Raw genomic sequence first — 15,212 nt, 5'->3', positions numbered from 1 at the left:
GAACAATCTAACCTGCTGTGGGGAGGAGCTGGGAAGGCAACCCAGAGAAAGTAACGTTTTATCTGAGGCTCAGAGTAGAGAACATTAGAACTAAAGATTCTGGTTTCTATCTTCAGAGTGGCAGGAGCTACTAAAGGAGTTTAAGGAAGGTGATTATGGAATGAGAGTTTGCATTTTTTTTTTGAGACAGAGCCTCAAGCTGTCACCCTGGGTAGAGTGCTATGACATCGTAGCTCACAGCAAACTCAAACTCCTGGGCTCAAGCGAGTCTCCTGTCTCTGCCTCCCAAGTAGCTGGGACTACAGGCGGAGAGTTTGCATTTTTGAAAGGACCACTCTGGGTGCACAGGGTGGAGAAGGAATTGGAAGGAGTAAAAGACAAAGGGGAACCGGTTTGGGGGCTAAGTACTCTAGGAAGCAACGATGGGGGCCTGGACTGGGGAGTGGCAGTGAAACTGGCCAAATGTCCAAGTGAAGAAATGAGCCTTTGCTCCTTCAGTCTATTCTCAGCACAGCAACCAGAGTGATCTTGGCCTGCTCAGATGCCAGCCATGTCTCTGTCTCACATGGGGAAAGTCCTATGTTTCTCAGTGGGGTGCTCCCTGCACATGACACTGAGATGTCCCCTATGACATCTCATCCTCTCACTAAATGCCAGGATAACTCCCCAGTTGCATGCCCCACCCCTCTTTCCAGTGCCCCTGGCACTGACCCCAGATCACTTGCAGGGCTTTTGACCTTGCTGTTCCCTCTGGCAGGTGCAGGCTTCATCCACTAAGTGAGCACCTTGATTCTCCATCCCATGCTCTTCTGCCTCTGCTCAGTGGCAGCTCCCAGAGGCCTTCCCCGAGCACCTGTTTTCAATTACAATCTGCCCTCACATAATCCCTATCCCTTTTCTGCTTTATTATTTTCTATAGCACTTTTTACCCTCTGAAATCTTCTGCATTTGGGGGGCATATTATCTGTCTTCTTCCATTAGAATGTGAGCTTTTTGAAAGCAGGAGCGTTTCAGTTTTGTTTCCTTGTCAATCACCAGAGCCCAGAACAGCACTCAGCACATAGTGGGCACTTGCAAATATTTGTGCAATGCATGAGGTGGCATCTGCCTGGAGTAGGAGGTGAGGGGGTGGCATGAAGTTTTTTTCTGGCCTGAACTAGCTGATGGACGGGGCTGGTGCCATTTGCTGGGTTGGGGAGCACAGCGGGGATGGTGAGTGATGATGTTAGTTGGGGACAGTATGAACTCTGAATGACGCTCAAGTTGGACTCTTCTCTCTGGGCATTCTACATCAGGAGGGCTCCGCCAGGGCGGAACAGCGTCTCTGGCAGGCAGCCAGGCGTGCCGCGTGTTCTGCCACAGGCATGGACTTAAAATGTGGACATGCGCCTACTCCTTGCGGGCAGAGGCCGAGCTCCGCACGCAAACCTGGATCCTTTGTACTGCAAACCCCTCCACCCAACTGCCCACCCGCGACACTTCGGCGCTTCTCTCCTACCACTCCCACCGGAGAGAGACCGGCCCTTTAAGAGCCCCACCCCCGACTCCCTCGCCCCCACGCCCTCCTCGCGTGACTGCGCCGAGACCCGCGCGGGGCTGGGGAGTTGGACGGCTGGGTGGCTGCGCGGGCCTCCAGGCCTTTCTCACGCAACTCCGGGGCACCGCGCCCCAGGCCAGGTGGGGCGGGGATGGGCCGCCTGACCTCTGCCCGCTGGAGGGATGTAGCTATCGCACGCATTCTAGCCTGGGTGGGACACGCTAGTCTAGGGAACCTTTGTGGTCTCTGGGCACCCCCGCCCAACTCCTGCCCCGCGGGGCTCCCTCTAACTCTTCAGTCAGCCGCGCGCAGCCGTGCAGTCCCACCCGCCACCCGAATTCTCTGACCCTGGACAAAAGCGCTAGCAATCCTGAGAGCCAATAGGGACCCTCAAGGCTCGGTGGGTCCCAGCTGGAGGGATGCGGAGTTGAAGCATGTCTAAGGTGACCCTAGAGGCGGGGCTGAGCCTCTAATGAACGCAATATTGCACGTCCGACATCCATTCTAGTCCCTCCATCAGGAAGCGTGAATGTCTGCGAATCTCCAGAGCTCTGGGGGGACAGGGACATCCCAGTGGCGCCTCTGGCCTTCCGGCCCCAGTGACCTCAGGGCCCGGGTAGCAGCGCTTCTCACGCGAGCTGAGCTGGACTCAGACCGGTGTGGGGGAGGCGGGGGAAGGAGGTCACTCCCGGCAGCCCCCGCCCTGCCTGCCTGGTCCGGGTTGGTTAGTAGTGAGGGGGGTGGCAGTTGCACCCTAATGTTCCAGTGGGTACAAAAATGATGACGTAGAGTCCTTGTGCTCCGGGATGGACAGCCCCTCTCCCTGGGCCATCCTGGGACTTCTTCCTCAAACTCCCACCTTGGCTGGGTTCTGCGCTGCCCTTGGAGTGCCTTGGAACTGGGAGTCCCAGGTGTCTCCAGCCCTCACCCCTGTACCTGCCAGCACCTAGTTGAGATGTCCCTGTAGAGTTCTTGACCCCTACCCGGCTAGATTCCCCTCAGATCCCATATTGAGCTGCCCCTCCCTATGCTCTAGGGGAGGAGGTGTGGCCACAGGCACTGGCCTCCTCCTATAAAGGTGGCAGTGCCTTCACCCTCATCCTGAAGGTGACAGTTGCTTGGAGCCTTCTCTGATCCTTCTAAGGGGTCCTTGGCTCCAGAGTCCAGCCATCCCAGCTCAGCTTAGCACCTCCTCACAGCCACAGGTGAGTGGTGGGGGGCCTCTGGCTTGCCTTTTCTCTCCCATAAAGGAAAATTTTGATGCCTCCAGGTCTTCCTAGGTAGCCAGTGGTCTAGCACCTCTGCAAAAGGAGGCTGAGAATGTCCTTAGTGACCAGGAAGTCTAGCCTCCTAGTAGAGAAACTGAGGCCAGGGGAAAAGCAGGACTTGCCCATGGTCCCACTGCTAGTACCAGACTCCTGTATGTAAGAGGCCTCCGATTCAGGACTTCAGGACCCAGGCTGTAGCTGTATCCCCCACTGACTCCCAGCCCACCTTGGGGCTTCCCCAGCAGGGTTACCTGGGAGGCTGGAATAAAGACAGAGTTGAGGGAAGCTTGAAGTGTGAGCTGTTCCTCCCTCAGGCTATGTGATGACAGGGGCTTCTCCCTGAGTGAGCTAGGTTATTACCAGCTGTACCCTGCCCTGTCTGAAAGCTACTCCTGGCAGGCTCTACCTACCCAAGGGATGGCTTGTCAGAGCTGAGATGTCCTGGCTTAGAAAAGAGAGGCTGATTTGAGTAGGAGTCCTAGGCACTCTCCAATGGACTGTCTTCTCTGTCCAACTGCAGGGAGCTAGGAGCACCAGTCATATCTCCTGTGGTCTCTTACCATCTTACAAAGGCAGGAGGTCCTTGGGGCACCCATTGTGAAGAAGAGAGTGCCATGGCACACCAACAACTGGCAGAGTCCTTAGGGAATTAGAGATCTAGTGTGTTTTGGGATTCAGCACTATGGGAAGCCTCTCTACACTACTCCCTACTTGAGTATGAACCACATAGCTCCCTTTTATGGTTCTCCTATGGGTAAGACCGTGTGGTTCCTCAAAGTAGATCTGAGTCTTTACATCCATAGGATCCAGCTGGGCACTCTGATTTGGAAAATTTTGTCTTACCTTCTCTCTTAGGTGTTATGTTTGGAGTGCAGAAAAGTAAAATGACCAGTTCCAGGGCATTTAGACTGGAACACAGGTCTCCTGACCTTCAATCTAGGGCACCAGGCGTGTACCCCAGCCAGAGTCTGATGCCTTGGAGAGAGTGGCCTATGAATTTACACACCCTTTCTAGATCAAGTCTAGAGAGAAAGCATTGTTTCAGTGTCTATTAAGTTCAGGTTCAGTCCTGATTTATAGTATTCCACTCTGAAGTATTTTTGCAGTCTAATGGGAGCCTTCCATTTATTTTAGGCTCTCAGGTGACCTGCAAGAGGGGAAGGCCCTGTCTGTTCATTCATTGAGAATCGAGCTCAACAAAAACCCTGGCCTGGCCTTCTATGGCTGGGAGCTCAATCTCACTGGTCTCCAGTTATTTAAACTATGGGTCAGCTGAACTCGGAGAGCTGGGTTGAGAGGTAGTGTAGCTTTGGCAGTCCCCTATTCTCTCCCCACCTTGTCCTGGGGTCTGGCAGGATTTCCTAGATCCTGGGGTTAAGCAAGTACAGAACTGAGGTTCTGGGGAAATTCCTTCATTGATCTGACCACGCCTTCAAAGGAAGGTACAAGTGACAGCAGATGGCAACTTCCTAGGAACTGTCTGTCCCTAAGGGCTCTGTCATGGATTGGGTGAATTTGGACAAATCAGTGTCCCTTCTGGAAGTCTATTTCCCCAAATGTGAAATGAGGCCAAAGGAGAGAATAACTCCTAGTTCCTCAAGTTTTTCCCAAGTGTGTTGGGTGGGACTCAGTGGGATTTGGGGTGACAAATATTGATTATGTGTTTGTTAGGGGAAAAAATTCAAAACTATTTTTTCACACAGATGTTTAGGATGATGCTATGTAGGTGGATTTAAAGTTGATTTTACGGGCTTGAGGCTATTGGCTCAAGTGGCTAAGGTGCCAGCCACATACACCTGAGCTGGCAGGTTCGAATCCAGCCTGGGTCCGCCAAACAACAATGATGGCTGCAACCAAAAAATAGCCAGGTGTTTTGGTGAGCGCCTGTAGTCCCAACTACAGTCCCTGTAGGCGGAGGCAGGAGAATCGCTTGAGCCCAGGAGTTTGAAGTTGCTGTGAGCTGTGATGCCATGGAACTCTACCCAGGGTGACAGCTTAACGCTCTGTCTCAAAAAAAAAAAAGTTGATTGGGCTCTCGGGAAATCACATACTGGCTTTGGAAGATGCCATTTCAGACTGGTATGGTTAAGAGAAGGTGTGCTAAAATGGGCAACTTGGGTATCCAACACTACCTGGCTATGTCACCCTGAGCCTCACTGCAGTCTACCTCATAGATGTGTGGCCAGGACTGAGTGACAAATGTCTATGAAATTCCTGGCACATGGTAGCAGCTTAACAAACATCTTTCTACCTCCTTCTCCCCTTCATGTCCAGTGGGCAGTTCTGGGTGGAAAGGTTTCTCCTTTCTCTGACTAGCATGCTGACACTAGGTTATCAGCTCCTCCATCCCTTCATCTGATGGCTTTATTTTTTTCTTCTTGCCCCATCTCTCAGAAGCCACCTCCAAGATCCCTGCACTGATCATGCTTTCTGTGTTTGGACTTCTAATGCCCATCTCGGCCACAGAGCTTCTCCTGGCCTCTGTCATCTTTTGCCTGGTGTTTTGGGTGGTCAGTGCCTCAAAGTCTCAGGTCCCCAAAGGCCTGAAGAGCCCTCCAGGGCCATGGGGCTGGCCCCTGATCGGGCACGTGCTGACCCTGGGGAAGAACCCACACCTGGCATTGTCTAAGATGAGCCAGCAGTATGGGGACGTGCTACAGATCCGCATTGGCTCCACGCCTGTGCTGGTGCTGAGTGGCCTGGACACCATCCGGCAGGCCCTGGTGCGGCAGGGAGATGATTTCAAGGGCCGGCCCGACTTCTACAGCTTCACCCTCATCACTGAGGGCCAGAGCATGACCTTCAGCCCAGACTCTGGACCAGTGTGGGCTGCCCGCCGGCGCCTAGCCCAGAATGGCCTGAAGACTTTCTCAATTGCCTCGGACCCAGCTTCTTCATCCTCCTGCTACCTGGAGGAACATGTGAGCAAGGAGGCTAAAGCCCTAATCAGCAAGTTTCAGGAGTTGATGGCAGGGGCTGGGCACTTTGACCCCTACAAGTATGTGGTAGTGTCTGTGGCCAATGTTATCTGTGCTATATGCTTTGGCCAGCGCTATGACCATAACAACCAAGAACTGCTCAGCATAGTCAACCTGAATAATGAGTTTGGGGAGGTGGTGGCCTCTGGAAACCCAGCTGACTTCATCCCCATCCTCCGCTACCTGCCCAACCCTGCCCTGGATGCATTCAAGGACCTGAACAAGAAGTTCTGCAGCTTCATGAAGAAGATGGTCAAGGAGCACTACAAAACGTTTGAGAAGGTACTGGCTGGAAAGAGGCATGTGGGTGGTGGGAGGAGGTAGGGTTAGGGGCTGCAAAGTTGGGGATACGAGGCACAGCCTGAGGTTTGGCAAGTTCTTGGAGGAGTCACCCTGGATTTTGGAGCCAATTGTGGAGTGGACTCCATTCTTGGCAGGGAAATCGAATTTCTTCTCCAGTAGCCCTTCTATGCTTCCATCAGACAGCAATAGCCAATGCATAACCACCACATGCAGTATCTGGGGACACTTATGAGGACCAGGAGGAGTTAGAGTTTGTTTCCTGGCCACATGGTAGAAGTTAAAGAGCACATCCAGAGGAACATAGTACCAGACTGTGCGTCAGGTGTCCCTTGAGTAGAGGCTAGTAGTATTCCAAGGTTTAGGGCAGAGCCTTAGGAGTGAGAAGCTGGGGTTAACAGCATCAGGAGTGTCATCTCTTCATCAACCAGGCCTGGATGGAGGGGTAAGTCTTGAGTTTGGTATCTTGCTCACTCATGGACCTTCCCTATCCAGGGCCATATCCGCGACATCACAGACAGCCTGATTGAGCACTGTCAGGACAAGAAGCTGGATGAGAATGCCAACATCCAGCTATCAGATGAGAAGATCGTTAATGTTGTCTCAGATATCTTTGGAGCTGGTATGAGTAACCCCATTGTGCCCTTCCTGTGCCCAAGTGCCTTGACCCACCACCTGCCTAACTTCTCCCTCTGTTCTTCCTTGTCCAGGATTTGACACAGTCACAACTGCCATCTCCTGGAGTCTTATGTACTTGGTGACGAACCCCAAGATACAGAAAAAGATCCAGAAGGAACTAGGTAGGTGGTTAATTCCTTTCAAAAGTGTCATGCCCAGGGTCTGGCCAAGGTCTAGGTAGCCCCTTAACCAATCTGGTCCTCTGTGTTCTGCAGACACAGTAATTGGCAGGGCACGGCGGCCCCGGCTGTCTGACAGATCCCAGCTGCCCTATTTGGAGGCCTTCATCTTGGAGACCTTCCGACACTCCTCCTTCGTTCCCTTCACCATTCCCCATAGGTAAAGATTCACTGCTTCTGACACTTGTCATACCTGACTAGGGAGGTGGGAGAGACATGGAATGGGAGATAGGGGTATTCCCTGGTGGCCGTGAGCCTGACTGAACTTGCTCTCTCCCCAGCACCACCAGAAACACGAGTATCAATGGCTTTTATATCCCCAAGGGGCATTGTGTCTTTGTGAACCAGTGGCAGATCAACCATGACCAGTAAGTTGAGAAGGGGCATAGGGAAGGCTAACCCTCCCCTCCTGGGTTTCAGACCCTCCTGTTTGTGGGCTGGGGCTCAAGCCACTTTGTGCTTCTGAACCCCCAGGCTGCATCTTCAGCTGTCTCCCTCTGGTTACAGGAAGCTGTGGGGTGACCCATTCGAGTTCCGGCCCACACGGTTTCTCACCCCTGATGGCATTATCAACAAGGCACTAAGTGAGAAGGTGATTCTTTTTGGCTTGGGCAAGCGGAAGTGCATTGGGGAGACCATTGCCCGCTTGGAAGTCTTTCTTTTCTTGGCCATCCTGCTGCAGCAGGTGGAATTCAGTGTGCTGCCAGGTGTGAAGGTGGACATGACCCCTATTTATGGACTGAGCATGAAGCATGCCCATTGTGAGCACTTCCAAGTGCAGATGCGGTATTAGGGGCCTGAGAACACTGTCTTGAAGCCTAGACTCTGTCTACCTGGCCTATCTAGGGAATCATGCCTGCCCCTAACCTGGACTAGCCCCTCTCCATGTTGGCCACAGACGGTAGACACAGCAGGCAATACAGGAGCCAATAGAGCCTTCGGAAGTTGTGCTCGAGCTGGGAGGCCTGGTAGGGTTAAGGAGGCTCTAAGGCCTCTGAGATCTGAAGAGCTCTCTGGAAGTCCCTGGACTCAGCAGCTGGCTGGCTTTATGAGGATGCTGACTAATGTGAGCAACAGCTAGAAGAGGCCATGCGAGGACCTGTCCAATCTCTTTGACAATTGGGAGCTACCATGAGTGAAGAGAAAAGACAACTCAGACTCTGGCACAGAGTTGGCCTCACTGCTTAGACAATGCTGAGCAATCTGATCCCAGAGTCTGGGATATTGTGCCTGGGGGAATAGTCTTCTTCTGCCTTCCCTGAAGCCAGGAACAAGCAAGGCTGCCTTTTAGCCTTTTAAGGCCCTCGTTCCTCTCCAGGAAGTCTGAGGACTTATGTCTTAAGAGGAGCAGAGAGCAGAAGGTGTGCACATATCTGGGCACCAGGATGAGGGCTGGAGTGAGGGGGTGGCATTTCAATCACCTCCTTCTGGTTTCTCTTTTCTAAAACCTGTATTAGTATGTCTGTTCTTAATGTTTGTACACACCAGCCTTTTATTCTAGTCTGCATTGTGCTTGCATGTTTGTGTTTATCATACATAAGACCTTAACAACCATTGATTTAATGCAACAGAGAAAATTTTAACCTAAGTATCCAAAAATGTGTAGGAACATTTACCTAAGCTAAATAAAGGTATTCTCCCAAAGTCCTATACGTGGGAATTTTTTGAACCTTAAATGAAGATATCACTCATCTATATGCTTACCCTGAGCCCTACCCTATACTGGGGAAGAAGAAAGGGTGGCAGCACTGAAGAGGTGAAGCCAGTCTGTTTGGGGGACAAGACTCTTATCACTTCACTGACTTCTTCCCTTTCTACCTTCTTTTTTTTTTTTTGGTTGCACTTTGGCCGGGAACAGGCCTGAACCCGCCACCCTCGGTATATGGGGCTGGCGCCCCACCGACTGAGCCACAGGCGCCGCCCCCTTTCTACTTTCTTAATGCATTGATGAAGAGTATTCTCTGGCCCTGGGGGTATAAAATGAATAACACCATTCCTGCTTTCAAAAGCCTCCCACACTGGTTGAGGGAACTGCCACATAAACACATCATCCAATTCATTGTGATCAGGGCTCTACCTGATCGGAGGGTGGGGTCCAGAGTTAGGGGTGAGCTGGGTGGGGGAGCAAACTCTGGGAGAAATTCCCAGGTCTTGGGGATATGTGAGCTAAGCCTTCCGCATAAGCTGAGGGGCAGTCTTATCTGGGATTCTTAGCATTTGATGCTGAAGTTCAAGGGGGTTGGCTCTGGTCACAGTTTTAGGAGAAGAGAGGTTCTCAGCTCTGAAGTTGTAATCTGCTCTTCCTATTCATGGCCTTGTTCAGGTACTACAGCTATAGTACTCACGGCTGATCATAGATGGAAAACAAAGCCTTTCTATTTTGGGCTCCTGTAAACAGACTGCAGCCTGCATTTCTGTGCTGAAAGCTCCTGTCCATATGGGATGGCAGAGTGATGGTGTCAAGTACAGAAGAGGCTGGACCCACATTACTGCTTAAGTGGCTGAGAGCAGATGCATCTTGGGATGTGAACTTCCTTACTGCCCCATAGCAGCCCAGCATTCTTCCTGAAGCTTTGGGAAGTCATCAGCAGTTGCCATACATGCACAGTGCTTCCTGGCAGGCTTAGATGGCTCTCATTCAACAAGAGTTTCACACCACTGCAAAGAAAAAACAAGCTGAAGTTAGCTGCAGCAACTTGCTTTGTGTAGGGGGATGAGAAATTTGGTACCTAATCATTCTCATATAGGTTTATTTTCTACTTAAAAAGATAATTTGTTTTATATGCTGTAACATAGACAGGCCTTGGAAAGATGCTAAGTGAAAGAAGCCAGATACAAAAGGCCATATATATGGTATGACTCCAGTTATATATGAAATGTCCAGAAGGGGCAAATTCAGAGACAGAGGGTAGATTAGTAGTTACCAGAGAGTAGGGGAAAAGGCAAATAGGAATGTGTAGGGTTTATTTCAGGGGTGATGGAAACATTGTAGAGATAAGAGTGGTGATGGTTACTACACTTGATCTTAGCCAAAAGGCCGAGAAGCGATTAGAGTGGTGATGGTTGTATAACTCTGAGAATATACTAAAACCTAATGAAACATGCAGTTTAAAATTAAAATGGTAGAAAAAATATTTGCCAATTATTGTTTTAAAAAAAAAGTGAGGGAGGAATGGAGGCAGCATATGCAAAACAATTTATGTAATTGCCTCAGTAATCACTTTGGAATTGGTAATATTAGCATTGCTATTTTGAGAGTATAATGGAATGTGGAATAAAATAAATAAGTAGTTAATAATGAGGATTGGCAGGGTGTGGTGGCTTACACCTGTAACCCTAGCACTCTAGCAGCCTGAGGCGGGAGGATCATTTAAGGTCAGGAGTTTGAGACCAGCCTGAGCAAGAGTGATACATCTCTACCTAAAACAGAAAAAAATTAGCTGGGCGTACTGGTGCGTGCTTGTAGTCCCAGGTTCTTGTAAGGCTGAGGCAGAATGATCACTTGAGCCCAGAACTGTGAGCTAGGATGATGCCACTGTACTCTACCTGGAGCAACAGAATGAGAGTCTTGTCTCAAAACAAACAAACAAACAAAAAGAATATTCTAATTTATCATTTCCTTTATCCTTGAAAGCCCAAATTTTTGATATGGAAAAAAGGAAATATAGATGTAATCTAAAAATGGTCAAGTTTTTAAAAACATGCTATACAGGCTCAGACCCTGTAGCTCATGTGGCTAAGGCGCCAGCCACATACACCAGAGCTGGCGGGTTTGAATCCAGCCTGGGCCTGCCAAGCGACAATAACTACAACCAAAAAATGGCCGACACTGTGATGGGCGCCTGTAGTCCCAGCTACTTGGGAGGCTGAGGCAAGAGAATCACTTAAGTCCAGGAGTTTGAGGTTGCTGTGAGCTGTGAGGCCATGGTACTCTACCCAGGGCTACAGCTTGAGGCTTTGTCTCAAAAAAAAAAAAAAAAAAGGTATATATAGCTGTATCTATCATTTATCTATCTAATGTTTCTGTCTTTCTTTCCTTAAAGTGCTAGAAAAAATAAGCAACTCACAGCAATGAGCATCCTCATTTCCTAATACATAAATTATAATCCTAGAAAAAAGAAAAGAAAAAAAATTATGATCCTAGGCTGCTTCTTGGAGAAATAGCTGTTTGCAAATCTGGGGCAAGGAATGTAAAAGATAAGCCTTGAATACTCGGTCATACCAGATAGAACTATATCCCTTGGGAAGAATTTTGGCTAAAATTAAAAAACAAAAAAGGATGCTCCAAAGACTACTAGAGGTTGATCAAGTCTTTTAGGGGCCAGTAATAGTAATAGGCTGAGACAAAGAATGGTGATTTTGTTTCAAAAAATAATAACACGGGCGGCGCCTGTGGCTCAAAAAGTATTGGGCGGCGCCTGTGGCTCAGCGGGTAGGGCACCGGTCCCATATGGTGGCGGGTTCAAACCCAGCCCCAGCCAAAAAAAAAAAAAATAAATAAATAAAAATAACACTTGCCATGAATTAAAATTCATCAAATACAGGGTGGCCATAAAATTCATTGCATATGAACTTTATGGCCACCCTGTATCTCTGGGGGCCAAGCCAGGTGGATTGCCTGAGCTCAGGAGTTGAAGAATAGTCTAAGCAAGAGCGAGACCCTATCTCTACTAAAAATAGAAAAACTAGCTGGTATTGTAGCTTAGTAGTTAGGGCTCCGGCCACATACACTGGGGCTGGCAGGTTCGAATCAGGCCCAGGCCTGCCAAACAATGACAACTACAACAAAAAAATAGCCAGGTGGCTTGGCGCCCATAGCTCAATGAGTAGGGTGCCAGTCACACACACCAAGGCTGGCAGGTTTGAGCCTGGCCCAGGACTGCTAAACAACGACAAGTGCAACTAAAAAATATCTGGGCGTTGTGGCAGGCACATGTAGTCCCAGCTACTTGGGAGGCTGAGGCAGGAGGATCACTTTAGCCTAGGAGTTAGAGGCTGCTGTGAGCTATGACGCAATGGCACTCTACCCAAGGTGACAGAGTGAGACCATCTAAAAAAAATAAAGGCCAGGCGTGGTGGCCCATGCCTATAATCCTAGTACTCTGGGAGGCCAAGGTGGGTGGATTGCTTGAGCTCAGGAGTTCAATACCAGGCTGAGCGAAGCAAGACCCTGTCTCTACTGAAAATAGAAAAACTGAGGCAAGAGTTGGAGGTTGCTGTGAGCTATGATGCCACGGCACTCTACCCAGGGCAACAGCTGGAGACTCTGTCTCAAAATAAATAAATAAATTAAATTAAATTAAATCCATCAAATATGTTTGAGTACATGAGTTTATACTGTTTTTAAAAGAGAGCTAGTTCTCTAGAGGAACCAGTTAATAACCTCAAAAGTGAAAACCATAGGTAAAGAATCACACGTGTATCCTTCCACCTTCCCTATATGAACTATACCTTTGAATTGCCAAATAGCATATTAGAATAATAATTTATTTATTTATTTATTTATTTTTTCACTTTTAAAGAATTTATTTTCCCATTTGTAGAGTAACATTATTGTAAAACCCAGTTTTTACAATACCTGCATTGCTTGAAAGAATTCCTAAGAATTTTGTTAAAGCATATTTTTAAAAAACTGAACCAAAATAACATACATTTCTGAGCAATGTATCATTAAAGTCTACCTAATGTCCTCTGTATAAATCAATACAATGATGTTACAATAATATACGTGATCTGATTCTTATCCCAAAGGCTTCTCTGACCATGTATGATAGCCAGACAGATTCAAATGCCTTTAATATCAGACGGCAGAGACAGTTATGATCCTAAACAAAAGAAGGAGGGAAAGCTTTCTATACAGGAGAGGAATCTGACAGTTTAGCTGTTTGCAGCATCTGCTTGGCGAGGCCATCCTTCTTCTTCAACCCCAGAGTCATACTCCTCTTCAGAGGATTCTTTTGTTGGAGCCCGAATGTATCCTGGTTCCTTTTTTCCTTCTACCACTTCTTTATCAACCTCCACACAAATGATATCAGAATTAGGGACTTCAAACATTGGTTCTAGTAACAGCTTTTCCATTATAGACCGAAGGCCTCGTGCATCTGTTTTTCGTTCTAGTGCCAATCTGGCTATAGCTTTCAAAGCATCCTCAGTAACATTCAGCTCACACTTATCCATGCTGAATAAGGCCTGGTACTGAGGAATAACAGCATTACGTGGCTCAGTCAGTATTTGTATAAGTGTTTTCTCATCTAGACTATGCAAAGGAACTACCACAGGCAACCATCCCACAACCTCAGGAATCATGCCAAATTCAATGAGATCTCTGGCTTCCACGTGACGTAATAACCGATCTTTTTCTTCAATGTCTTGATGAGTATTTGATTCTCCACTTCGATTAGCAAGGTCTGTAGCAGCTGCAGCCCTTCTGCCTTTTCCCAGATTAGAAGGTGTTCCAAATCCAAGATACTTTTCATTTTTCCTCCTGCTTGTGATTCTGCCTAAACCATTGAAAGCACCAGATGCAACAAACAGAATGTTTGTTGTGTCAACTTGTACTGTTTCTCCACGTAGCTTTCAGGAATTCTTTTCTGGAACATTGACTATTGTGCCTTCTAGTAGTTTTAATAAACCCTTGTCGTGCCTTTTCTACGTTATAATTGGCATCTTGGAGCAGTTTGGCAATCACAGACTCAATATCTTCACCTACATATCCAGCCTGAGTCAAAGTTGTACAATCACAGATAGCAAAAGGGACATCAAGGCATTTAGCTAAAGTCTGTGCCAGCAGGGTTTTACCTGACCCAGTTGGTCCAAGCAGCAAAATATTACTTTTTTCAAGTTTTACGTCATCACGAGAAGAATCCAATACTTCACCTCCTCGTTTTTCCTGAGGTATCTGTTGATTTACTTGTTGCTGCATTGATGCTCCTAAAGCATTACCATGTGGGCTAATTCCAGCAATCTGAAGCAATTTTGTAAATCTGTACTCATCCTCCCGTCTTCTTATTTCTAACTCTCTAGGTGTTAATGACGTCTGCTTCTCAACTTTTGCTTGCTGTCTCAAATTAGCTGGGATATTATTATATATTCTCTTATAATGATTGTACACAGCAACTGAAAGCACCTTCTTAGCAAATGACTGGCCAACAACATACTTGTCGAGGTAGTTGTAAATCTTCTTGGGGGGTGGAGGTGGTTTCTGTTGGAATGCCAATTTTACAGCTTCGGCTGCTGATTCAGGTTCTTTAATTATGCTTTTCTTTGAGTCTGCTTCAGATAGCACAACAAAAAAATGATGACATTTTTCACACTTGACAAAACGTGTGGATGACACGAAGGTCTCTACATGCGTGCACAAGTCACCACATTTAGGACAGCGCAGCTGGTTTCCACCTTTCCCAGAATTCCCAGAGCCTGACTTCTTATTGCTTCCCTCACTCACTGATTTCTTATTTCCATCACCAGAACCATCTTTACTTATCCCATCTTTTGAGGCAAAGTATGCTGGTGTTTCTGTAAAGTTTCTAAGAGGAGCCCTTCGCAGAATCTGAGTTTCAAAGGTCCCAAGCCTTCCTAAAACTGATATATGAATGCGACCACAAGAAATACCTCCCTGCGCGGAGGCGAATGAGGAGGTAATGAGCCGAGCGGCCGCCGCACCGCACGTACAAGCGCCGCAGCTGGACATCTCCACGGGCCTAGGCCGGGGCTTCGCCCCCCGAGGATCTTTACGTTTCAGCAGCCCGACTCCTACTCGCAAGATATGTTTTCTTGGTTCTGAACCCTCCCGCTGGCCCTAGGCCGAGAGCAGAGTTCACTAGCCAGGCCTTCGCGCTCTTGGTGCCCCACCGCTGTCTACTCTCTAGAGCAGACTCTTAACCCCACTCCCTTCCCCTCGTTCTCCTCCCCCCCCCCCACCGGGCCCGCTATTTATTTATTTATTTGAGACAGAGTCTTACTGTGTTGCCCAGGATAGAGTGCAGTACCATCAGCCTAGCTTACAGCAACCTCAAACTCCTGGGTGCAAGTGATCCTCCTGCCTCAGCTTCCCGAATAGCTGGGACTATAGGCGCCTGCCATACCACCCAGCTAGTTTTTCTATTTTTTAGTAGAGATGGGGGTTTCATTCTTGCTCAGGCTGGTCTCGAACTCCGTGAGCTCAAGTAATCCTCCTGCCTCAGCCTCCTAGAATGCTAGGATCACAGGTGTGAGCCACTGTATCTGGCCAAGAATCTCCTAATAAAAGTTTTCTAATTAATAAAAGAAAAAG

General features: G+C 48.3%; 2 protein-coding genes and 1 pseudogene across 3 annotated transcripts; 1 reads left to right on the top strand and 2 right to left on the bottom strand.

The window, feature by feature from the left end:
• The first annotated feature begins 2,663 nt into the window (after positions 1–2,663).
• LOC128589098 (cytochrome P450 1A1) lies at positions 2,664–8,575 on the top strand. Of its 2 annotated transcripts, none has more exons than XM_053596005.1 (7): positions 2,664–2,742; positions 5,203–6,065; positions 6,579–6,705; positions 6,794–6,883; positions 6,977–7,100; positions 7,222–7,308; positions 7,448–8,575. In XM_053596005.1, the coding sequence occupies exons 2-7, from the start codon at positions 5,229–5,231 to the stop codon at positions 7,731–7,733; spliced, it is 1,551 nt and encodes a 516-aa protein (XP_053451980.1). In that variant the 5' UTR covers positions 2,664–2,742; positions 5,203–5,228; the 3' UTR covers positions 7,734–8,575. The 2 variants fall into 2 exon arrangements, with proteins under 2 accessions (XP_053451980.1, XP_053451979.1); XM_053596004.1 differs by having other exon boundaries at positions 5,200–6,065.
• Positions 8,576–9,896: 1,321 nt separating this feature from the next.
• On the bottom strand, positions 9,897–9,989 carry LOC128589274 (uncharacterized; annotated as a pseudogene).
• A 2,501-nt stretch (positions 9,990–12,490) lies between these two features.
• LOC128589094 (ATP-dependent Clp protease ATP-binding subunit clpX-like, mitochondrial) lies at positions 12,491–14,820 on the bottom strand. Its single transcript, XM_053595993.1, is given in 2 exon segments — positions 12,491–13,574; positions 13,576–14,820. Coding segments are annotated over 2 exon segments (1,812 nt in total). The 5' UTR covers positions 14,631–14,820; the 3' UTR covers positions 12,491–12,817.
• Positions 14,821–15,212: the final 392 nt, after the last annotated feature.

This window comes from Nycticebus coucang, chromosome 6 (assembly GCF_027406575.1).
Source record: "Nycticebus coucang isolate mNycCou1 chromosome 6, mNycCou1.pri, whole genome shotgun sequence".
NCBI classification, from domain to species: Eukaryota; Metazoa; Chordata; class Mammalia; order Primates; family Lorisidae; genus Nycticebus; species Nycticebus coucang.
This window is presented reverse-complemented; position numbering and strand designations above follow the sequence as displayed.

What these genes read in the sequence shown, in the direction of transcription:
- LOC128589098 (XM_053596005.1), top strand. Translation starts at nt 5,229, where the DNA reads ATGCTTTCTGTGTTTGGACTTCTAATGCCCATCTCGGCCACAGAGCTT. An exon ending in CCCTTCACCATTCCCCATAG is followed by an intron (nt 7,101 to 7,221) that starts GTAAAGATTCAC and finishes CTCTCTCCCCAG; the next exon opens with CACCACCAGAAACACGAGTA. An exon ending in TGGCAGATCAACCATGACCA is followed by an intron (nt 7,309 to 7,447) that starts GTAAGTTGAGAA and finishes CTCTGGTTACAG; the next exon opens with GAAGCTGTGGGGTGACCCAT.